The 25,854-nt window shown below is 40.1% G+C and overlaps 1 protein-coding gene across 1 annotated transcript; it reads right to left on the reverse strand.

Annotated features, from left to right (window-relative positions):
- Positions 1-5,302: 5,302 nt before the first annotated feature.
- On the reverse strand, positions 5,303-18,836 carry has2 (hyaluronan synthase 2). Its single transcript, XM_044033328.1, has 4 exons — positions 18,672-18,836; positions 10,403-11,029; positions 7,808-7,909; positions 5,303-7,686 (listed from the first exon to the last, which is right to left on the reverse strand). Exons 2-4 carry the CDS (start codon positions 11,027-11,029, stop codon positions 6,757-6,759), a joined length of 1,659 nt encoding a protein of 552 aa, XP_043889263.1. The 5' UTR covers positions 18,672-18,836; the 3' UTR covers positions 5,303-6,756.
- Positions 18,837-25,854: the final 7,018 nt, after the last annotated feature.

The following is a 25,854-nucleotide window of genomic DNA, read 5'->3' on the forward strand; positions in this document are numbered from 1 at the left end:
AACCTAAATGCGAAAAACTTAGTGTGCAACTTTAACAAATGAACAAATGTCTGTAAGATTCAAATAGGGGTGTAATTTTGCACGTGGAAATAAATGCGAAAAAACATGAAATTGCTTTTTATTTAAACGACTAAACAAACTCAGCTGTAAACATAACAGTGGCTATTTGTCCCATTATTTCCCGAACGAAGGATCTGTTTGATTTTTAATAAAAAATAATAAAAAAACAGGTAAGAGTTATTCAATAATTCTCAGTATTGCTGCTAAGAACAAGACATGTAAAGGTTTTCAAAAAGCTAAAAAGTGACATACGGTGACACACCCAATTTCAAACCGGTATCAAAAGAGTTCACACAAAGTGGATTAAGCCTCCGTCAGCTCCACACGACTCTCACGACTGCAGTTTTCAATAAAGCATGTTTAGATCTTCTATTGCTCAGCAACATTCCTGCGCAGGAAGTTATTTATTTTATGTCAAGACAGATGGAAGCAACAGCAACAACGTGCTAATAAAGTGAGACAGCTGCAAACAGGTTGGAAAGTGTCTGAAAACACAAAGAAGCGACCATGAAATGTTTAACAAGTTTGAACCCCCCCCCGGTTCAATTCAATGCTACCTGAGTTAGTTCTGATAACATTACTTGACAGAGCTTCTTTTCAGATGAAGGATGCAGCATAATAATGGTACACTGTTTCTCTTTATGAAGACCAAACAGAGGTCAAATACTGTCAGCAGAATAAAAATCACCAACGGTCATGCACTGCAGCTTTAGTGACACAGAAGAACAGCAAGATTTACTGCACTTATTAAAAAAGACATCAACACAGATCCTTATGCTTTAAAGTCAAACAAAAATCTTCAAGTAATTTATGTAAACGTCCAACATCTGTACGTAGCAAACTTTCTCCCGGGTGGATGAATAAACAGATGGCTGCCATGAGTGTTGATATTTTCTGAAATGAATCCATTGAATCAATATTAACCACAGAGTTCCCAAATGGGATGCAAGCAGCTCCTGGATAAATATATATATATATAAAAAAAAAATCATCATCATAAATTCTGTCATTTCACAACCTAATCACAGTGTGGGGATATTCAAGATATATGTATTCTGGACATTTGGCTGTGAGCAATAAAATAACACATTTAAGCTCATTTATAGACATGTGGAAAATAGAACGCTGTGCTAATTTTAGTAGTGTTGTATATGTATTCTATTCTGTCCCAAGTCTACTGCGATTTCAATAATTTTACCACATTCCCTATCTTAAATCTGTCTAAATATGTATTCTATATGAGTATGACTAGTGGGAAGTACTTAGAAATGTAGTTTGATGTGTCAATTTGACGAGCAATAAGTTCTCACCTCTCAACAATAAATGCTGCATTTAATTCTAACCTCACTGATTACTCCTGAAGTTGCAAATTCCATTGCTTCCTCTATAAAACAGACAGTTGCTTCCTAAAATAGCTGGAAACAGTTTTATCAAATAATACTCAAATTGGATGTCCTGGCTCTATGTACAATGTGTCACACTGAATCACAATTAACTGTGTGTGGTGTAATGTAAAGGCCATGTTTTCTGATGTGGCTAATGTGTAAAAAAAAAGAAAAAGTCTATGCAAACAGCTATTTAGAAGGAGCCTGTGCTTGGTTTAGGTCTTTTCACATCACTGACTGACAGACTTAATCCTGAACGTTGTTGACAGACAATTCCACCTATAAAGAGAAATAACACTTGGTAACTTTAATGAAAAACACAGTCCCATTTTAAAAAGGAAAGCTGTGGCCTACAGATCATGTAAAGTTTCCGTTACCGGTGCCAGCAAAGAAAGCCAACAGAGAGAGAGTCTGACAGACAGTAAATGAAGAAACATCTTAAAACAAACACAGACGGACAGCGGGAAAGAAGGAAAGTCAGACGGGGTTTTTTCTCATGGGACAATTCATATTACTGTAAGGGATTTTACACAGAATTTTACAATGATTAAAGACGTACATATGCTCCAGCCCTGAACTCAAATTCCTGAAGAGTACGAGTGTTTGTGTGTGTGAGAGTGTGAGAGTGTGTGTGTATTTAACAAATAGGTCTTGTCCTGACAACTGTCCACCCACTGATAAAAGATCCTTGTTCTCCCTCTCATGAGTCATCTGATTCGATACAGAACTATCACACACGCACTGGCAGTATCAACTCAACAGTCCAGATGGTTAAAAGAGCAAAATGACCAGACCACCAAATATATCTGCACATCTTGGGCAGCATTTGGTTGGTGATGTACTTGAATGCATGCATCTTCTCGTATTTCCTCCCTTGTTCTGAGGGTACATGACTATTGCAACACACACATGAACACCACTGTGGATCCAGGATGGATACAAGTCTTTGCTTAGATGAGCCATCTGGGATTTCGGTCAAAATTCACATGAGCTGACTCACCTTTGGGCTGCACGCTTCCACACAACACAGTTATTTATTAATGGTAACATGTTGTTTCGGTTTACATCTACAAAGAAAAAGGTGTGTCCATTATCTACTAGTTCAGTTATTTTTCTTGACATCCTGATCTCTTTCTAGAGTAAATCCATCCATCCATCCATCCATCCATTGTTTACCACTGTATCCTCCACATGGGGGTCGTGGGGGATGCTGGTGCCAATCCCAGCTGACATAGGGCGAAATGTGGGGTACACCCTGGACAGTTCTTCAGTCCATCACAGGGCCACATAGAGATAAACCATCCACTCTCACACTCACACTCACACCTACGGTCAATTTAGAATGCATATTGGAGGTGTTTTACGGAAAATCCTCTAATAAACAGATATTGCTGTGAGCAGTACTGATCTCAGCTATTAACCGGAAACCCCCTAAAAATAATTATGTGGACCGATCCAAGCCTTAGCAACAGGGTTGTGAAGCATTAACTGCTATTTTTAAGAAATATCACACTTTTCTATTATGTAACAAGGGAATTTATATTAATTAAAATGTGCCAAAAGCAAAGCGCCACAGATGACACACTGTTCCTTTCACACACATATAACCCTGCTATGACCTCCTTGTTTCTGGAAAAAAGACTTCCACTGTTTGACATGATCAGTAGATTATTATTAGCTCTGTAGCGCACCATCTCCCCCAATCAGCGACCGTTGGGAACTCCTGATCTAAAGAAACTTAAGTGTAGTTTGTGCAAATACAGTTCTGTAGGGCATAAGGTTGACTAAAAACATTGGTGGAATTATTCTTTTTTTCTTATTTTTCAATATGCATTGGATTTGAGCTCCAGAGCCAAAAGACTGCCACAGCCTGCAGAGCTTTCTGAAAGGACGACTCCAGGTCCATTTTGCAACCATTCTTTTACAACATTCATTTCTCACTACCTCAGTACCTCATATTTCAGAAAACTGGGGTTAATGTCTTAACCCAAAGTTCTCTTTCAATATTTATTTCACCGCACTCATATTTCAAAGATCATTTCTTCACCTAAGGTTTGCTGTTGTCTCACTGTACTAATGATGTAAAACACATCACGTCTGTTGCCACAGACACGTAAACAAAACACAGCTATACTGAGAAACACGGAGAGTCATGTGGAGCTGACAGGCTTAATTAACACTGTATAATGGTTTGAATGTAACAGACATTTACTTACATATCTGAACGTTTCACACTGCAGCTTTAAGCGGACTATAATTCTTTTCATTGTTTGCCAACAAATGAAGCATGTCAAAGGAATTTATGAAATGAAAAAAGAAAACAAACATGTTTTGTGCTGGCCTCAGTAGAAGATCATTAGTGCCATGCAAACTATGGCGTCTTTCCAGTTCGAAAGATGTCGACCACTCGCTCACTTCCATCATGTAAATGAGTTCAAAACCTCATTTAAAAGAAACAACACACGTGAACAACAGCATATTAAAACAATTATTGTTTTTATTTGGCACAACACAAACGTGCTTTATGATATTAACAACCCCATGGTTCAACTGTTGGTCTCAGTCATTACAACACCGAAACAGAATCTCTCTTTAAAACTGTATACATTTTTTGCCAGTTCTTTGGTTGTAATTGCTTTGTAAGGCACTTAACAACTCTGAAACACACATAGCTTGCAGTTTTTGTGCAAATGTTTTTTTCAGTCTGTTTGGCTTTACTGCTTGTTGTATCAAAAGACTTAGCACAGAAGGCACGGCTCCATACAGTTGCAACACTGCAAAGATTTAGCAAACAAAAAGTTTCTCATGCTGTATAGGCTATATATTAAAAATCATGTTGGGTGTTGGACATCTTACTGAATCCTTACAGAATCCTGTAAATCACAGAATATCTTGACATAAATATGATGGTTTTCGATAGAAGTACAAAGTACAAAAACACAGGTTCATCATATCTCTTGATATCAATAACTTATCCCTACAAAATGCATTTTTACTGTTGTTATTGCAGACAAAACCCCCAGCTCATAATTTCACATTGTTTGGTAAGATATACAAGACATTGTCAGAACAGTTGAAAAAAACAAAAAAACAACCAACAAATACTTTTTCTTTTTTCTTACAAAAACATAACTGAAAATAAAGAATCTTTGGCAGCTATAAGCAAAAATAGAATAAAAATGTCTATATAAAAATGCATTGAAATACAAGGTAACAATACGTAAACGGCTACAGCAAAGGGCCAACAAGGCAGAGGGATCCAGCTTTGACTTTGAATTAGAAATGCATATATAAAAAAAAGGACATGTTTATATTCAATATAACAAACAGATCATAAATTACTTGACACCTTCAGAATGCATCAGTCTTTAGACAGCATCCTGATGCCTTGATGCAATGCAAAGAGAACCACTGAGGTATTTCATCTTGATTACGTCAAGCATCACACTGGATGACAGGAGAGACAAAAAAGTGCATCAGATTTAAACTCGTGTTTGCTCTCGTTCAATAGCAAACACTGGACTTGTTTCATTCCAAAATGATGGTTCCTTCCATCAAGTGCCCCTATTCACATTCCTATCATCAGGTAGTACTTTTACCTCATTAGGTACATTTATGCTTTCTTCTCACATTTACTTCTTCTCTTGCAGATCAGTCAACTCAATGCAAGGAAGCAGCTAATACAGTATGTGAAAGAAGGAAAAGAGCAAGGGCATGTGGAATTATTTCCCCCCACAATCTTTGGATTGGAACATGTCCACCATCTACTTGGAAGTGTTCATTCAGCTTGGAAGAAATAACAATAGAAAAAAAAAACATTTTGCAAAATACACCCATCATTCATATTTAAAAAAAAAACAGAAAAAGAAAAAGTCATGGTTTCTGTAAAAATAACACAGTCACAGCAGCAATAATATGTCTCTCTTCTGGTCACATGTTTGCCTGGTCACCTCATCTGGTGGAGATTATATCTAACAATCGGTGATCAGTTTGAGATTCTTCACTTTGTAAACGCTGAGGAAAAAAAAAAAAATCTGCATTCATGTCATATGGGAATAAAAAATATCCAAGACTAAGACCTGGAAGTATCCAAACATTCAAGCATAATATATATGTAGCCTTTAATTACCACTAGTGGAACTTTCTGAGGAACTGTAGCACCTTTTCACATTCAAGATACATACAAAATAAAAGTGGGTGATGCATGTCGATTATTATTATTTATGTCACCCACAAATACAAACTATAACTGTGTAAGCACAGAAATGTTGATGTTATGGTTGTTTGTGGTTCAATTATGTCCTTTGGAAGTGGATGGAATTTAAATAGATTTACAAAATGTGAGGGTAATGACAACGGCTGTGTGACATGAGTGCAACAAAAGACAGAGAGGAGCTCTCCGTTTAAAAGTCCTTTCTGCATATTTTCAGTCTGTCAATTCATACTGTCACCCTTGTAATGGTAATGAAATTGGTAATCAAATGGAATTTCTTTATTATAGTTAAGAATGTAATCCTGAATGTTGAATTGGATTTGCAGTTGGATATAGTTTTGGCTTCTACATTTGGCTAGTTTTCTTGACGACACAATGATGCTCTGGAGGTAAAATACTCTTACAGGTCAAGTTAAACCCTAATGGGTTCAATGGGTGAGCCATACATCCACAGTTTCTTTGGCTGTGTTGGTAAGTGAGACTGAAGCCCAGTGAAAATGACATGGGTAAGAGGTAGCTATTATTACAAAGCCTGTTGCGCTCTTGCTGCCAACTTCAATATGAGTAATCTTGTAACGGGTATTTAGGTTAGCCCGTTAGCATATGCTAGCTGGTATTCAGCTAAACATATTGGAGTGAAAGTAATGACCTCCACCTCTGTTTTCAATCGTGTTTGTCTGTTCAATTGTCAGCAGGATTACTCAGAAAGTACTGAGCCATTTTGTGCCCAATTTGGAGGGATGAGGCATAGACCAAGGAAGAGGCCATTCATTATTATTATTTTTTTTTAAATGCAAATCAAATTTTAAAAAGCTCTTTGTTAAAAAAGTGGTGGAGGTATGCCAAGGTTTATGTTTGTTTATCGATAGCCTCGCTGATTCATGAATGGTCATGCGTCGACATAAACAGCAGCCACTGCCACTTATATTTGTGCTTTTTCAAGTTTGAACAAGTTCTCGTTCTTCGCCCATTTTGGTTGAACTCAAACAATTTTGCCTCCAGAGCTGCTCTGCATCTGAAAAACATTTGTGTAGCAGTAACACAGTGTGAGTGAAAATAACCCAGAAAGAGAGTTCAGTGGTAAACAATGATTGTAAGTCATACGTCCAGCACCATATCATAGTGTGTTTCCTTTTTCCTCTTCCCACACTTATTTATGAGCACTGTATACAACGTCAACAGAATGACCCAGTAACTGGCATAGACGACTGCCCCTATGATCAGAATGATCTTCTCTGATTCAGGAAAAGGTTTTCTAGTCTGCAGGATTGTTGTGTAGATAATCCCAATGAAGAGGATGGAGAACCAAACTGATATAGGAATGAGACCAATAAAGTTCACCACTACTGTTTTCCTCCCAGAGGTCCCCCATCCAGACTTGTTGATTGTTGCTATTGCAAACATTTTGGCTGGCAACAGGCTTGACATGTACAGTACAGAATAGAATGACATGAAAACCATGACAATGTTACCTCGGAGGCAGCTGGCGAATGACGACTTGATCAGAGCTACTGCCTGCACAATGAGGAGAAATAACAGAATATTCCACAGCCTTCCTTGGTAGAAGAGCTGGATTGCAGTGGCAATGAGGAAAAAGGGGAAGAAGCCTGTGATCACAGCTTCATAAGTCATCCACAAATGATGCTTGTGGAACCACATGGAGTTATATAGCCATTCTCTGAAATATGACTTACTCCATCGAGTCTGTTGATTGAGCCACCTCAGATATGTGATTGGTGTTTCTGTGAGACACTTCGATCGTGCTGTGTACTTTGTGGCATACCCTAAGCTGAGAACTCTGTTCGTGAGATGACGGTCATCCCCGAAACTGCAGTGGGATCCCATGAAGGTCTGATTGTACCAGTCCTCGAGGAACTCATGCAGGAGGGAGTTGCGGTACATTCCTAAAGGCCCGCTGATGCACTGCACACAGCCAAAGTAGGACTGGCAAGCCCGTTCGATGTTGAAGGCCATCCAGTACCGTACGCTGCTCAAGAAGGAGATCCATGACTCGTATTTGTTCAGGATCTAGTTAGGCATTGATAGGGAACAACAAACGAAATTGGAGGTTAATATATTGATGTGAAATGCTCATTAAGCTTTAGTTTTCCGTTCCAAAGGTAAAGAAAATATTGGTTTTGTAACTAACCTGAACATCTCCTCCAACACCTCCAACCATTGGGTCTTCTTCAAGTACCTTCACCATCTCCACCGACGATGCCGGGTCTAGCATGGTGTCAGAGTCGCACACCTGAATCCAGAAAACAAAGTTTGAGTAACCTGCGTCTCAGGATCACAGAAAAACCACATGAAAATTTGAGGATAATGTTTTTCATTTTCAAGTGGATTATATGCTCTGTTGTTTTGTCCATGTTCACAAGTGACTGCAAAACAGCATAAATGTATACAGTAACCTATTCCTGACCTGTCTGTATGTCTGTCTTTCAGCAGTACTGCAAACGAAGATCAATGTGTGGAGTAAGTGAAATACGATACACTTTGAATTTTAACAACTGCTCCGGTCACTGATGAATCCCCTACAGCACATGGATGAGAGAAACCACTCTCTTAAGATTTTCATTTTAGTTGACTTCAATTTCTTGTTTAATTGGTCATTTTAAACAATAATAAAATCAGGTGATGAAGGCGATCATTAACCTCAGACCCTGTTAACAACATTATAGCAAAAATGTACGGTGGTAGCTTCCTGTTCAATCAGTGGTTAACATGCCCTCATGCAACCTTAGCCTCGTCGTCCAGACAAATGTCGGTGTTGATCAAAAGGAGAAGAGTGCAACATGAACATGACCGCTTTCAAAGAAACTTACGCAAGCCAATAAAGGCTGCTTTAGGTCTAACTTATTTAACGTTAACTCAATGCTAACTCAGTTACTGTCAGCTCCAAATTGACCGATGTCATGTTATTACTTGTCTATATTAGGACGTTCTGTGAACTTTGGAGTTTTAATTAGGCTAAAATAATTAAATATGCTGCTTTTTATATTTATTATAAAGGTAATAAGGCTACCAGGAGGAATGCACTTGTTTTTTGACCAAATGAGTGGTTGACTTTTTTCAAATTGACTAAAGCAGCACAATGCTGTACATGTAAAATATACTGGCATGATGACTTGAAGCACAGCAGTTTATTCAACACAAGTGTTTTTTGGCAGGCGGTAGCCTGCAGCTGCGAGTGTTAGCATCGTATCAATCAATTTCATCCTCAAAGTCCCTCTTTTTGAAATGCACACTCACTGAAATCATTATACAACGATGATTCGATTTCTTTCTCAGATTTTGCTCATCATTGCTCATGATGTATTTCTGTAACAACAAGAGTCGAATATAATGGAACAAATTTGATGTGATGACACTTGGACAGGGCTTTTAGTTTACTTTCCTTTATGCCAGGTTTGTAAATTGGTTACAGATTCCTTTGAGTCATAAGAGACAAGCAGTCTGAATAGTCCATAGCCAAGGAAAATATTTAAATCCCAAGATTTTACATGTTCCCGCGCAAACAAGTGACATTAATCTTCCCACTCTTCTCCCTGTCAGTTTGTGTTCGGTCCCACAAAGAATGGTGAAACTATAAATTTCAATTTGCAGCTAATTTATGTCTTTTTTTTATACCACAGAGTATTATCACATTATAACAACGAGCTTCTAATATATGGGAGCTATCTCAGCCAAGCAGTGTTGTAATGAGAACAGTCTCTCATTATAGCAGTTTTTGTTTTTTTCACTGACATGATTCTGGTTAGTGTAACAAAGTCTCATTGATACAAAGGAAAACAGTGTCAGAGGAAGATGCAATTAATGTCACTATTAACCCTGATGAATACATTTAAAGAAAAGTAGTCCAGTCAAACTCCTTCAAACTAATTTCACTCTTTGGACTCAGAAAGCTAGACTAGAGTAGAGACTGAGATTAGTATGCTCATAGTTCATAGAATGTTTGCTATAACAGCCAACATTTGCTTGAACAATTCCTTCCTGCAGGCTAAATATACGCCTCATGACATTCTGTTGGCTTAAAAACCTGGCAATGCTGTTAATGTTTGCAGCACCCATTGTGATATTTCAGGCCAGCGAAGCCCACTTGGTAAAAATCGCTTTCCCAAAGCTATAATTCATGTGTCGGTAACACACACTGAGATCGCTGACATTAAACTGATTATCACTGATGGCAGTGGCTTTTTAAACTCTTTCTATTTGTTGTGACTCAGCTAACAAAAAAACTTTTCGTGTCAAAACGTTGGCCGCTGACTCCTGAATATCACTCATGTAAAGGACGTAAAACACCAGGATCTGTGAAACAGCTCTGTAACTACTACACTTGGACATCAGCTGCGGCTGTCTGGCTTGACGCTACATTTTAGAACATGATGCAGACAGCCACCGTCTCATGCAACACAAAGGATTCTTTGTGAACCTCATGTTTTGCTTGGGAGACCCCCATCCACTGAGCCACCTCTCTATATATAATTCTCTTAATGTGACTTTTATTCTTCCCTTTAACCAGCCCCCTGGTGTTCTTGTCTTTAATAAATACCTGTACAGAAAGGAAAACATTTTCACTTCATTATTATATTATTTATATATATTATTTACCCCTACGTTACAGCATTAACATTTGCATTTGTTCTCTTTCCATCTCTTTCCATGTGTCATCCATCCATCCATTCATTGCCTTAATTAAATCCACCACTCTCAATATCTGTTTCTAATCTTGAGGTCTTACCTGAACATAATCCACGCTCCTTCCCAGTGCTTTGAAGGCTGTATACATTACTTCTCTCTTCCCTCCCCACTTCTGCATGATGCACAGACACTTGTTGTTAAGGACCAGCCTGGAGACATGCTGAAGGCTCTCGGCATAGCTCTCATCTGTCTCCTCAGGCCCTCGGTTGTGATAGTTACTCTGCCACACATAGGTGGCTGATTTGTCCCATCCCATCACCTCTTTAAAAATCTCCATCATGTAAATGTCATCGTTGGAGTTCCCGTCAATCACCATGATCACTTTGATTCCCGGGTACGTCAGCCTCTTCACCGACACCAGACATTTCCTCAGGTAATTTGGATCCTCCTGGTACGCTGCGATGCACAAGGCCAAGGATTTATTCAGTTTGATGGGCGTCTCTAAGGACCGCCTCATGTTTCTGTGTTCCAGAAGCGCAAAGAGGCTCTGGATGATGAGGTGGATAACTAAGATGGCTCCATACAGGCCAAAGGACAAGTGATTGTGGGCTGTGGTGAAGAACTGGTAGCCCATGATGTAGGCTGTGGAGATGCCTACCAGGAGGGAGATGCCAAACATGGTGGTCCCGAATATCCTCAGGTAGGTGAGAATTCTTTGACACTTCATCTAGAAACAAAAGAAAATGGCTATATTAAATGATTGTAGTGCACAGGTTACATGATTATAGCACTGTATATTAACTATAGTACAATGAGGAGATGGAAAATCCTTAGCTTTACATTATACTAGTGTAATGACAAAAGTATCATCACACTATGATTTTAAATAAGAAAATATAGGGTGAAAAGTATTATGTTTTATGGCAGCAAACTCAGATAGAGAAAGAGTAAAGTTTCCCCTTATTTTCAACTCCGTCCCTCCCCGTCTCCTTTCTTCTATCCCTCCCAAAAATCCCAGTTTATATGTCAGACAGTTGTGAGTGCTCAATTGTTTCAAGTCTACGTTAGTGTGGGTGGGAGCAAAATACAAGATTTCGTGACCCAGTTAACCAACAAAGTGACATCCACTGCCAGACCTTCAAACGCCAAGCAGTTTAAATGTTTGGGAGAAACATTTAAAAAAGGTATATTCTTGTCAACGTTTAGATATCGTCAGACAAGTATGTGCTGAATGTGAAAGAAGTAAAGGGATATTCTGTGCTCTCAGTGGGGATAGATAAAGAACATCCGCTGCGTCTTTATGAACAGATCTGCTCAAAATGTTAAAGTTTGTTTCCAGCCCTCATTACACTGCTGCCGCCATCTGTTTGGCAGACCAGCAGAGACCCACTCAGCGTGGCTCAGCTCAGCTCAACGGAGAGCGGACCACCCTGTGATGTCATCTGTTTATATCTCCGTGGGAAGAAGAAGACAAGAAGTTTTTAGTTTTTCTAATGCTGCACATGTTCTTCTTCCCCTCTGCGACTCCCAGTGAAAGTATGACAAGAAGATAGTTGTGATTAAGCAGATACAAGGAACAAGATGCATGAGGGGAGGGCGGGTATCACGTTCTATTGCTATATACATTATAGAGAACAGCCTTAGCACAGATTAGGAAGGTCAGACTGAGTCAGTGAAGCACCCCCTTGTGGCACATCATTAACATTTGGTGCCTAATCCTGAACTTTTTAAATAGTTTATGGTGCACTGATCCTTGTACAACGAGCATCACATGTATATTTTATACATATAAGGAAATAAGCGAGGCATGTAAACAAGGACAAGCATATAAAGCTAAGAGTGCATGAATCCCAGGGGTGTCTGTGATCTGGCATGAGTGATCACACCACACCTATACACACAAGACAGATGGATGGAAGAAAAACAGAGGGAAAAACAGAAAGGATTGTAAAGAAAGTAGGGGAGAGGGGCAAAAGAGGGACAGATGTAAACCAAGAGAGGAGGTGAACGGAAGGTGTGAAAGAGCAGACAACAGGGGGAAAGAAAGATATCAAGAAAGTGTGAAAGAAAAACAAAGCGAGAGAGGCTGAGTTTGGGAGACCACACACACACACGCACACACACACACACACACACAGGGTTAAACTTCCATTCATTTGGACAGCCTAAACAAAGCATTATCCCTAACCTCAACCATAACCAGTTAATACCTATAACGCTAATCTTAATCTAACCACTATTCAAATCGTGGTTATGAACAAGGTCAGTGTTTTGAAGAAGAAGTAACATACAACAATACAACACACACACACACACACACACACACACGCCTCGTTCATTTGATCACTGGATGAGAAGTGTACAGTCAGTGTAGCAGACCTCCTCTGGCACGTGGCAAGGTGCTTAACATCAGCCGCCGTTCATTTACAAGACCCTTGACACACATACATGGTACATACACACTCTACATACACTGAAATGCATGTTATGTATAAAAAACCTATTACACTAGTCCAGAGGGATATAAACAAGTGTGTGTGTGTGTGGATCTTAAAAACATGTTTTTAATTAAGTTAGGCAGAGAGCACATGTGTATAAATTCACATGCTTCATACATGTATAAGGACATATGTTCCTCTTTCACACTGCCTCTGTATGTGATGAACTAAGCCAGTGTTAAGGAACGTAAATGTGGGTAATCATCTGTGGATGTATTGCAGGGTTGATTTTGTCCAGTTCTTCAAACCTAAGACAAATCGTAAAATGTGGTGCCTTCATGACAGCTCATTAGTATATCATTGGTCTAACACGGACTGACTGCTTTACAATCCAGTGGGAATTCACTGTTTCTAGGTCACATTTTTGGACTGTGGGAGAAAGATTTGAATGAAACCACTACAGACATGTTGAGCTCACACAAGTGCATGCAAACTCTGCTGTGTTTGTTTCCCTTTGAATGCTTCTAATTTATGATCTCTGGTTTAAAAAAGAAAAGAAAAAAAGAACACATACACAAAAACAGGTTTTGTGGTTTAAGTACAAAACCACACTGAAATCCAGTTCCAGTCATGCTCCGCAGGCATAAATCCCCGGCATTATATTCTCTTTAAAGACCAAGTGAGGGCTGTCGAAAGCAATTTAGACAGTGACACCTGTGAGGATGCTTTGCTCTTCATGCTCCTCATCGTGTCTCATTCACCATTTTTGGGTGTGGGAGCCAGAGTAGAGCAAAGGTCAGACTAACAATTAGCTCAGACTGCAGAGAGATTCACCGCAGACTGAAAACAAAAAATTAGCAGGATGGCCATTCCAACTTTGCCTCGTCCCCGGAGAGTTAACGCCTCTAATCACTCCAATATCTTAGGTGTCAGAGTTACATGTGGATGATGTCGCTTTTAAGTAGAGTGTACGTGCAGGGCTCTCTACTCGACTCGATTATATCACATGTATCTGTGTGAGGTGAAGGTGTAATTAACACATGTGGGTGATTTCACCATAGCTTTGTTTGCTTTTGTGTTATCGTATGTGAGCAATAAAAACCTCATCAATATGTGCTGGTCTGTGTGTGTGTGTGTGTGTGTGTCCAGCCCATGGTGACTCTGGGTTGGATGCTTTAGAGATCTCATTCTGACGTCATCAACAGTCTCCTGAGTAAAACATAGTTTGGCTCTGTTGCTGAGAAAGCATTACAATCACAATGGATATCGTGTCACAGGGGATGGAGGGTGGGTTAGCTGTGAAATGAATGAATGAATGAATGAATAGATGAACAAATGAATTAATACACGGATTAATGTGTCGTTTCTGATGTTGCTCTTGGTGTTTTACAGCGGTTTGCATCCATAATTATGCGCATTATTGCCTCCTGCTTTCCTTTGCTCATTTTGAAATCACATCACAGTATCTACTCAAATGAGAATAAACAGTCAAAACAGCAGACGGGTGGTTGGATGTGTCAAGGGTGGGAGAAGCCTTGATGTAAGAACAGTGTTGACTGGAGTAAAGGGAAATTATTATCTGGACTATCTGTTCCCAAGAATCACATAGCAAGGTAGATAAGGTGACATTCATCTGAGTTAGTATTAAATATAAATGCGCTTGCAGACTGATACTAAGTTTGTTGCAGTTGCAAAGTTCTTTGGGATTAACCAATTTATTCCTGATGATGTTTACTGGAGAAAGTATTATGGGAGGAACTTCCAGAGCAAAAGCAGATGCAGCAGTGACTGAGTTCTTTCTCGTGGCAAAACGCGGTGGTGGCGGCGGCAGTGGCAGCAGCTGTGTGGCTACAGGATCATGCTGTTCCTGACTCACCTCATTGCTGTGTAATTACTGATACGCCTCAGAGCTTTTTCAGATTGTTTGTGGCTTCACCGTCTGTTAGCGGAGGACATCTCTTTAGGGTGTTTACGCAACTGTAGAACAGTAGATTTAATGCTTCACATTTATTATTAATTGAGAAATATAGACTCTAATGCAATATTTTTAGTGTTTTCAAGTAACAGAGACAATTTAACTCTTTAATTAACTCTGAGTGTTATATTAGTTAAATTTTGCAGAAGTCAGGACTGTATCTTGTGGTGTGGTGACCCCTTTACTTTCATGCTGCTAAATCTACTGTGAAGAAGAAGGCAGTGAATCCTGTTGAGCGATAACAGGTGATGTTCCCACATGTTAAAATTTCACAATTGCTCCATGGAAAAACACACCCATAAGTCTTGCATTCGGTGTGTAATGTAAGAGTATGTGTCATCTTAATCCTGACAGATTTGACACCTGTCAGGATTTAGTTCATGGTTAGAATCACTACACTGTACATTCCCACACACATTTAATATAACTGTTGATTAGATTACTGTAAGTGGGCCGTCGGCGTGGATGTTAAAGCCATTAGACTCCGGCCATGTGTGCACAAATGTTTTTGCAAACATACAAGCTAAGCAGGTGTGTGTTTGATTAGTGTACATACAGTATGTGCACACATGTGTGCGTGTTTCTGAGAGCATGCGGAGAATGAGATGACTCATAGCTCGGCACAGGCTGTATATAATGTAAATCTGAAGGAGAGCCAAACGTTTTTGTGACTCAGCAGCAGCAAAATCAGCGGCTTTGACTGCATGTATGTTGTTCTGTAGCTTCAGCGCACTGCACTTAAATAACAAAGCATTAGAATAAAAGTTTATAAAAAAGTTTATATTTTCACATTTCACAAACACTGTACTGGAAATCCAGACATCCTAAAGTCAAACTCCAGTTTGAAATGTCAAACAAAGGAAGATCTGCCAAGAGACAAACACCCTGGACAGGGATGGAGAAGGACACGGTTCATGTACCGATGGCACCCATGACACTCGTAGTGGGAAACAAGTAGTGGAGGGAGCGGCTGGGAAAAACTTGACAGTTGGCTGCCATCATGGGCGAGACTGAATGTGATCAAGACCAGCTTATTGTTTTCCACGTCCTTTCCAGCTGCAAGCTTCAAGCAAAATAAAAAATTGACTTCAAATACAATTTAATTCGTTTTTGAAAAAAAAGTCAGATCTTTGTCAAATGCAGTGATAGCTCAAAATTGAGTAAAAAAAAAAAGAAAAGATTGATTTATTTTAAACGTTTATACATTCTCCAAATAAAGTGCTGCTCTAGTATAAAGGAGACGAAAGGTCATGCAGGTCTCCAAAGGCAGCACTTAGACATGACTGACCCACTCCTCCCCTTTCTCCTCCTCTTCCTCCTTTTCTCCTCGTAACCGCCCCATGTGGTCCCAGTTGTGTGAGCGTCGTCTTTGTAAGAACCAGAACTGAACAGCTCGCCGCTGCCTTGCCTCCTAACATGATTAGAATCAGGTGGACTGGGCTACAAGTGGCGAAGTTAGAAAACTGAAGAGTGAGTTGCCATTTATATCCTCCTTAACCTCCATCCCCAGCTGTCTGTTCATTTCCTTTCCTGTGTGTCATTAGTGTCAGGTGTGATAAGGCTGCAGATTACAACATCCTGGCCTAGAGTGTTTCACATTGCTCCAAATACATTTCTTCACTTCATTTTCTTTTTTTTTTACAGTTTTGATTGCATCATTGTAGGTTTATTGCATTTAAAAGTGAGTGTGGATGAGAAAGTCATCCTGCCATCCTGTTTGTTATTATGGCATCTCTTCCACTTCGCTGACTCATCTCTAGCTCCATTTTTTTTTGTGAATGAGTAGAATGAAGCAGCCATGCTATGGAGGGAGGAGGAGGAGGAGGAGTGGGAGGAGGAGGAGGGAGGCGGAGTGGAGGCACAGTGGTGGACTTGGCTCAGCTCACTGCCAGCTGAGGCACTGGAGTTACGCCACACAAATTATAGCAGCATACGGTTCAGCTGACAGTGCAGCGCTCTACAGTTTCCCTGCATTTACACACTGACCGTCATGTTTCAACAATTTACTCACTCACTGTTTGGCTTCTCTTGCTTCTAAAAGCAGCATCATGTTTTAACACAAATTTAGCCTTTGCGTGCCATATATATACACTGACCCAACACTTTCCCTTTCTGACAACACGCTTCTCTCAACAGCATTTGAAAATAACGCTGTTTCTATTCATGGAGCTCTATTATCAGGACTAATGACTAAGAGATAACAAAGACAGGAAGTCACAATCAGGCTGGATGGATGAATGAAAAGATGTGTGGGGTAGAAAGAAATGACCTGACTGTGTGATTCAGACTATAAATACTTAATTGCTGGATATTTAGCACAATGACTAAGTATATTATGTCAAGGAGGCGCCTGCTTTCAAACACAGCTTACTTTATAACGGTTTACTGTAGCACCTGGACCTGTGCATTAGCACTGGCATCACTCTTCCCTGTGAGACACTGTCTGACTCAGTACGTAGTTCTGGGAATCCAGGTTTTCACTTTTCAGTGGCTGTAACTACAGAGCTGGAAAAATCTGCTGAATAGATGAGGTAGGTGGCGGTGCCGTGTGTTTGGGAGGGGCTGCACATATACACTCTCTCGTCTGACTTATGCCCTGCCACCCCTAAGGCCCCGTGCACGTGAGACTTGCGTGAGCACTAATGGAGCTCAGTCGTGGAATGCATGCCTTCCTCTGTGAAGTCACTAACTGCTCTGTAGGTTGTGTGGAAGAACATCAAGTCTGTGGTGAACTGTAGAACGAATAGATTGCAAACACTTTTCCAGAATAGGATTTTTAGTTTTATGTCACATTAACGTACACTATAGATGGATCACCTTCCTCACTTACTGTACTACTGTATGCAAAGGAACCCCCTCCAGGGATAAGCTCGGGAACATGTTGGCATGATCGTCTGTGTCTATACTCAAACAGGATGTTTGAAATGTCCATGTGCGCGTTTATGGACTACATGTTTCATCACACCGTGACTCAGGCTCCAGCCAGTGTTGAAATGCTTTGTGAGAAGTTTAACCACAGGCTTCCATGTGAACGATAGAATCACTACACCGGGAAGCTCAGACTGCCAAACTCACACAACTCACATTTCCTGTGGGGACATTACACGAGACAGACAGCAGATGTATAGCTGCAAACTAAGAGGATGGAGGAAGAGTATATACTACATATGTCAGCAGAATGTGACACATGTCAGTTTGTATGATTTTTTTTTATTATCACTATTATTCTGCTCTCTGCAGCTGAAAACACCACATGTATCAACAGTTGAATGATTTATCACGTTACACATCACCGCCTCATCAATAACAATCCACGTCTACAAGAGACTTCAGTTTCACGTGCGCGCATTTATGCTGGTGTTTCATATTACACATCAAATGACGCGCTCCTGCCGGGAGGAATGCAGGAGGTTTCCACTCCCAGTCTCCCAATTGGCTCAGGCACCACACAGTATGACGCATGCGTTGGGACGTCATCAATGTCATTTATTCTCAGAGTGTAATAACCGCAACCGGGACCCGTATATTCTATATGATTAGGAGAGAAATATTTACTATATTTCCACAGCTGCTGCTGTTAGTGCCAACCAGGGAAAACTTAACAGTTGAGACACACTTTTTTCTTTCTTTCTTTCTTTCTAGGATTTATTTGGAATAACATATGTGAGTGAGTCGCTAACATTTGTGGAGGACAAAAGAAAACAACAACATACAGCTGCTTTTTTAATTGAAACATTGTCGCGAACGAGTTGGGTGTGAGAGACAAACGTGTGTGACAGCTGCGTCACGCCCCTTTATTGGAGCTTAAATGTCTGACATATAATAAGAAGTAAATGTAATAAGAAGTAAATTAGTTTTACGGTTTGGAGCATCAGCATGTCCAGTGTTTGGATTCATTCATCAGTGTATGTCAGTGCAGCAGGATCACACACACTCACACACACACACACACTCACCCTGAAGCAGCTGTTGTCCTGTCGTTCGTCCTTGAGTGAGGATGCGGTCAGCTCCGCTCCACGGGGAGAAAAAGTCTTGACAAAGTTTCAAGGGACACTTGTGGAGCAGTGGCGAGTCTCATGAATCCACACAAAATGATCTTCATTGATTATTTAAAAATAAAAAAAAATTAAAATTAAAAAAAAAGAAGAAGTAAAGAAAAATCTGCTCTAGTGTTGAACAAACTCATCAGCTATGCAACAAATGTATCGTAGGTGTGAGAACACAGATGCCAGTCACTTTTGGCATCCTTCATATATTCAAAAAAATAAAAATAAAAGCATAAATAAGATGTAGACTATGTCACAATGATACATATTGCTCTCCACCTATTTCTGACAGTTTGATTCATATTTTAAAGTTTTCAAAAGTTACAACAACAAAAAAGTCTCATCACCTTCGGCAGCTTCAGTCATATTTTAAAATAAAAAAAAGGATAAAAAAAAAAAGGTTTCCAGCAATGCCTCTAATAATAAAACAATAACGTGATAATGAATGTTTCTGCTCTGTGCAGGGGCATGTTAGGTATGTCTATGGAGCAGAGAAGTGGCCAGAAATCTCTCTCTCTCTCTGTCGCTGTTTCAGTTGTCTAATTCCTTCCAGACGACTGTGTGTGTGGAGTCTTCTTTATGGCTGCTGCGGCTCCCAAACCCCTTTTACCGGGCAACAACGGATTGGCGTGTTGTTTTAATATGAGGGGAAGGTTTGGGGGTATAAGGAGGAGCGACAGAGGGAGGGAGGGAGAGAGAGGCAAGAGGGACTCCCTCATTTAAACTCCAGAGAGAGAGAGAGTGGGAGAGAGAGAGAGAGAGAGAGAGAGGGAGGGAGAGAGAGAGTCTTGCCCATGTGTCTCACTGATGCCTCAGATTATAGCATCTCCCTAAGAGCCTGTTAACCATGAAATATCTGTCTTTAACGACCCCCAAAAACATGACTTTTAAACTGAGCCTGTGTATTTTACCCAACATCGAAAATGATGAATTAAAATAAGGAATTTTTTAAAAAAAAAAAAAGAAAAACATTTTTTAGAGAGAACTTACAGCACATGCATTGGAAACAGAATAAGAGTTCCATTTGTGAGAGAAGCTCATATGCACGTGTCAGCTTCACCTTGGATGTTTTGGAATTTCAGTCATTTCATTGATTCCTGCAGAGTGCAGTTCCTCGCTGCGGCCAGCAGGCAGTGCTGTGCAATGCAGAACCTGGAGACTGTGAGATGTACAGTAGCCTCTCTAAAAGAGGGGCCTGAGGGGAATATCAAACCAAAATCAGCACTCGTGTTACTCCTGCGACCACATACGAGTCAGTCAGTCAGTCGCGGTGTGCCAGAAACTCCTCCACAGCACCTGGAAAAGTGGGAAGTTGGGAAATAAAAAGGGATGTACATTTCACTGTCCACTCAAAGTCATGCATCTCCAAATTATTGGAATTCAGATTTTCTTTTTCCAGAGAAACTGAGATAATGCATGATTTTTATGAAGAAGAAAAACAAATGGCATTGTCACAAACTTATTATGCTTTAATAGTAGCATATATTATATATAAAGAGGCTGACAGTTATTTTTAATACATCTGTTAATTTTAGAACCACCTCTGATTTGAAGAATGAGAATGTGGCAGCTAAATTGTATCTATTATTCTGTATCTCTGTCACTCTAATATAATGTCATTTCAGAAAGTATAGTGGAAAGTATGTTTGATGTTTTGCATTGTTCATTTGTGGTCCTCCTACTGATACACTATATGAATAGGCATGGGCTACACGGTGGCGTGGTGGTTGGCATCATCACAGAGGTCACCCATTAAATTTCTGTGTGACGTTTGCATATTCTACTGTGTGTGTGTGTGTGTGTGTGTGGGTTCTCTTTGCCTACTTCCTCCCACAGTTCGGAGACATGTAGATTTGGGTTTGGTTAATGACAGACTCTTAATTAACAGTTGGTTGTGTGTCTCTGTATGTTGGCCGTGTGATTGGCTGGCAACCTGTGAGGGGTGTGCACCGCCTCTTTTTGCCCAATCTCTTTGCTGCAGCTATACGCCTGCAACCCCTTTTTGATGTGATCTACATTCGAAATGTAGCGTCTGAGGGCAGAGTGGGAAAATGTGGTTGGTGCCGCCAGACAAAGCACTAATTGGCATGTTCTATGGGCCACACAACGTGGAAGCATTTCCAGAAGCTAGACACAGCATTTTTTTGATACTGTGCCAGGCAAGTAGCTTTCTTTCAACATACAGTGTCCGTGCACACAGCTGCAGGGAGAAATATTCAACCCCATCACCTCAAAAGACATTCTAGTGATGTGGATGAAAGATAATGAGAATAAATGACCAAAAAACAACTAATTAAACAACAAAAACTGTTTAGGCAGGTTTGGAGCTGTTCCGTACATTTTAAACTTCCTTATAATTGTCCCAGTGGTGTCTCTTTTGTTGGAAATCTTATACAGTGGCCCTTCAGGCGTGATGAAATAATCTCCTCTCTCAGCTTTTGTGGAAGCTCCTTTGTCTTTCCCATGATTGCAACTCACGTTGAATACCTTTGTGGGTGGGGTTTATATATATATGCATCACAGCTGAAGCAAATGAAGGATCGTTAGAGAGTTCCCAAAGGCTTAATTATGCTTCAACTCCACTTTAGGCCATAAAATCTGTCAGACAGCTTTAAAAACAACAATATGATATCGGGGATGAATAATTGTGACATGTTTTTCCTAACAAAATATGCTGTTACACACAAATGTTACATCATGCCTTTTCAGTGTTGATTTTATGTATCACTCAACTCATGAACAATTCACCCAAAGCAGAATCTTGCTCTAAAAAGTTTAATTTTTGGAAGGTGCACTGTGCAGAAGGCTGTAGAATTATAATACACTTTAATTGACAACATTGTCATGAAATCAGAGCTGGTTTTAATAATGTCACATTTCCAAAAGTACAACTCACATGATTAACATTGTTTTTTTTTGGGGGGGGGGAGCCCTCGTTCGGTAAATGAGCAGACATGATGATTAGAAAAGGGGGCCAGTGGAAGGAAAAGCCCCAGTAGGCCTGCATTGTTTATGTATGGTGCAGTAAAAACACACATTTTCCATGCTGCACTTAGTCTGTCCCCATCAGTGCCAGCTAGTGTACAACATTATTGTCACAGAGGCCATTCCTTGTTTGCTGTTAAATGAGTCCCATACTCTTTGGTTTTCTCTTTCCTTTGTGCAAATTAATTCAGTCATCCATTCATTTAAACCAGGAAAAACACAATAACTTACAGATCCAAAAGCCTCCTGGAAAGAGAAGTGGAGTTAACACAGTGCAGAACAGAGATGCCACTGGAAATGAGAGACATATATCATTATAAGGCACACAGAAAGTGTGCTTATAGTATATCACATGTTGACAGGTCAGCAGTAGTCAAAAAAAAAACACATTGACATCATTCCGTGCATTTACATGCATGTTAAAAGTCTGATTTTAGCTGGACTTAGACAATAATTTTGGTTTTCTTAATGTCATGTAAACACGTTAGTCCGACTAAGCGAGCTAAATCGAGCTAGTCTTAGTCGGACTAACATACCTAGTCAGACATACACGGCCAATAAACCGATTTCCTCCGCATGTATACTCGGCAAGTTGTCCGATTGCCTGTCTTAGTCAGACTACTGCCTTAGCTAGATTAAACTGTGCATATAAACATATTGACTGTATAAACAGGCATTTTAATCAACTTTTAGGATCAACCAACCGTCAAATTCTCTTGGTGATTACTCCCTTGTCATTTAGTATGAAGATGCAATGCAGTGTTTTTTTCTCCAGTCTAATCAGTCTAATTTACTGTAAGCCGCTAATTTACTGTTTATTTGCTACTCCTTCAATAACATTGACAGTTTAGTGTTTCAGAACAAGCAGGACTTTATACAAAATATGATAGAAATGTTTGCATTGTGTCCCTGTGGCTGCAGGATCATTTGTGTTTACTAACCCTAACACTAATCAGCTGAGGCAAACACCAAATGTGACCAAATAGCTTGAATCAAGTTACACACATATTTTCTGAATATACATTGCCTTTGTACATAATCCTGTCGTGTGAAAGTTTCCCCTCATGTTCAGTGTAAACACACCGTAAGGGCTTATGGTAAACATCTGATTGTGTGCTAGAAAGTTTGTGCCCTGGGTCATGTAACGCTTAACGTGTGCCAATATTCAGCCATGCACTGCAGGACAACAATCACAACACATTTTCGTCACCTCCATTGATGGTGTGCTTATTATCAACAGACTATATCACACATCTATAGCCAGAAACACACATTCTGTTCTATATACTCGACTATGTCTCCCACTATGAGATTCTGCAGGCAGGAAACAGCAGCACAACCTCAGGGAATATATAGGGCAATTATCCTGGGAGGTATAGTTGGCTGTGAGCATATGTTCACAAAACATGTCACATTTTCAATCTAAGGTTTGTTTTACTTTTGCTGTGTCCAGTGTAGCCGCCTGAGATTGAACACAAATTCCAACCAGCGGAGTGAGTGGTGTACTTCATTCAGCTGAGGAAAATCTCTGAGGGGCAGTGAGGGAATGAGTGACGCTCTTCTTGGTTTCCTTGGTTTTCTCCTGATGGTGAAATGTGCTGTCATTCTGTTGTTAAAACGGAGGATACCCAGAGGCAGGATGTGCCACACTGTGTAGACCAGCGGGGCTGCAACTGTCAGTCGCTCGATTCATCCATTCGTTGTTTGGTCGGTGAAATGTTGTGTTTGCTTGGTGTTTTCCGAACCTCAGAATGACAACGAGTTTTTCAAATTGGACACTCTAAATTGACCGTAGATGTGAGTGTGAGAGTGGATACTTGTCTCTATGTGCTCCTGTGATGGACTGGTGACTTGTCCAGGGTGTACCCAGACTTTCACCCTATGTCAGCTGGGATTGGTACCAGCGTCCCCTGGGACCCTCACGTGGAGGAGAAAGTGTTGGAGACAAATGAACGAAAACACTCAAACCAATTAATCAATTATCAAAGTAGTTGACAATTCATTTCATCACCATTTAACAATCTACAAATCGCTTAATTGTCGCAACCCTATGGAAATGTTGTATATGGGGGTCACATTTTTTAAATTCAATTCACTTCATTTCAATTTTATTTGTATAGCACCAAATCATAATATACATTATCTCAAGGCACTGTACATAGACAACATCATGGGGAGCAGAGAAACCCAACAGTTTACAAAATGAGCTAGCACTAGGCATCAGTGGAGAGAAAAAATCTTTGACAGAACCAGACTCAAAGATGTGCAGCCATCTGCCTCGACCGGTTGGGGTGAAAGGATACAGAAAAACAGTCATTGTCACTTAATTCACAATATAAACATTGATAAGAGCACATTTGTGCATAATTTAATGTTTCTGAGCATTTTACTGTTATTACTTACACCTTGCCAAGGTGGACCTGCTTGCTTGAAAGTATTGTGATAGTTTGACTACTACTGCAGTCTGTCCTTTAGTTGGGTTCTGGGGCTTTACAGCAGGGATCTGTACACATGCAACCTCGTGCTGGCTTTTCTCGGAAAGAGAATTTGCATAACCCAGCTGTGGGTCAGCTGTCTTTGTCAGTGTGGACATCATCACATCAGCTTACCTTCAAGTGTAAGATGAAAGGTGTGTGGTGTGTAAGGGTGTTGAAAACGCCGCAGCCAACTGTCCTCCGTTGCTGTTCGCGCTCAATCTGTTGTGCGCGGGTGTGTGTGTGTACTGTCTCACTCATCTTTACAGTGACCTCTTTGAAGTTCAGTTGTTCAAAGCTGAAACATCTCTCCTCACTGTTGTCTTTTGTTGAACGGACCACCCTGCATTTGCACGCACACTGTCAATCATCTTGATGAAAACAACACTGTAACGTAGACCTGAGCAGTGATATAAAATAAATTGTTGAGTTTGAAACAGGGACTAAAATAAAAAAATAAATAAATAAAGGTGTGACTACTGTAACATTATCACTTGCTTTCACAGTACTTTCTTTGGTTGCAGGTCTGATGAGTTGTTTTCTGGTGTGTTGATTTATAGCCAGGGTCATCGCAAGGGGATAGGGAAAATAGACAGAGAGCAGCTGATTAGATTAGTCTACAGCAGTGATAGTTATGCCCTTAAATGCCATGAGCAGCAATCACATCATGGTCAAGGTCTAACTTGCTGCCAAAAGCTTTGTGATTACATCATTTCTTTTTGACTGTAAGAGACTGGTTATTGTGATTCATTATTTTTCATGCCAGGGGGTTAAATTTAGTTTATCACAACTTTCTATCTAAAATGTCAATGAGCCAATTCAATATTGTGTTTTTGAGGTGGTCTGTTTGAATATTGGGCCCTCGCAGGCCCCTTTTGCTTTGAGCCCACATGAAAACTCCTCCTCTACCAAGGAAGATAAATGCAGTCAATCAATTCAGTTAATCCAACACATTTTCTGTTATTATAATAGTTGAGCTATTCTGTGATGTTTAAAGGACCCTGGACAAGAATACGCCTGTTAGCTACCACTGCTTTAGATTCACTTCTCCTCTCGTTTTGTTTAGTTGCACTTCTAATTGGAATGGCTCGATACCACTTAATTGTGACTGATACCTGATACTTTAGTCAAAATGGCTGCTGTGGAAAGACAGATGCATCATCTGATTAAATACAGGAAGTGTAATGAGATTGTGACCGAGTTTAAACCCTGTCACACGTTAAAAAAAAGACATTGAATGTGTGTTGTCCGAGTGCAGTTGAATGGATAGGCAGTGCAAGTCTGAGTTCAATGTGTTTTAACCACAGTCACAAATCAGTGACGTCCCGATGCGTGGTTTTAGGGCGTGAAGGTTAGATTCTTTACAGCTCAGTTACAAAGCCACCAATATCAGGCGGCCACCTGGATGTTGACATGAGATCTTGTGGTGGGGAGGATTATGTCAGCGACGCACACATACTTAAAATGTATTGAGTCAGGAGTGACATGGTCATGATGAAATATGTTATAGAAACACACAAAACGGAATACCACATTGGGTTCCCCTACTCTCTCCACCTTGACATAAAGTGTGTTATTCCAGAAGTTTAGGTCCAATTGGTACCATGTGTCTCTGCTCTTAAATACATCGCAGC

Source organism: Solea senegalensis, linkage group LG9 (assembly GCF_019176455.1).
Source record: "Solea senegalensis isolate Sse05_10M linkage group LG9, IFAPA_SoseM_1, whole genome shotgun sequence".
Taxonomy (NCBI): domain Eukaryota; kingdom Metazoa; phylum Chordata; class Actinopteri; order Pleuronectiformes; family Soleidae; genus Solea; species Solea senegalensis.

Excerpts from the sequence above, each read along its gene's own strand:
- has2 (XM_044033328.1), bottom strand. The coding sequence starts at position 11,029 with ATGAAGTGTCAAAGAATTCTCACCTACCTGAGGATATTCGGGACCACC. Across the intron at positions 7,910-10,402 it reads GGAGCGTGGATTATGTTCAG|GTGTGCGACTCTGACACCAT; the intron begins GTAAGACCTCAA and ends TTCTGGATTCAG. Across the intron at positions 7,687-7,807 it reads GTGTTGGAGGAGATGTTCAG|ATCCTGAACAAATACGAGTC; the intron begins GTTAGTTACAAA and ends ATGCCTAACTAG.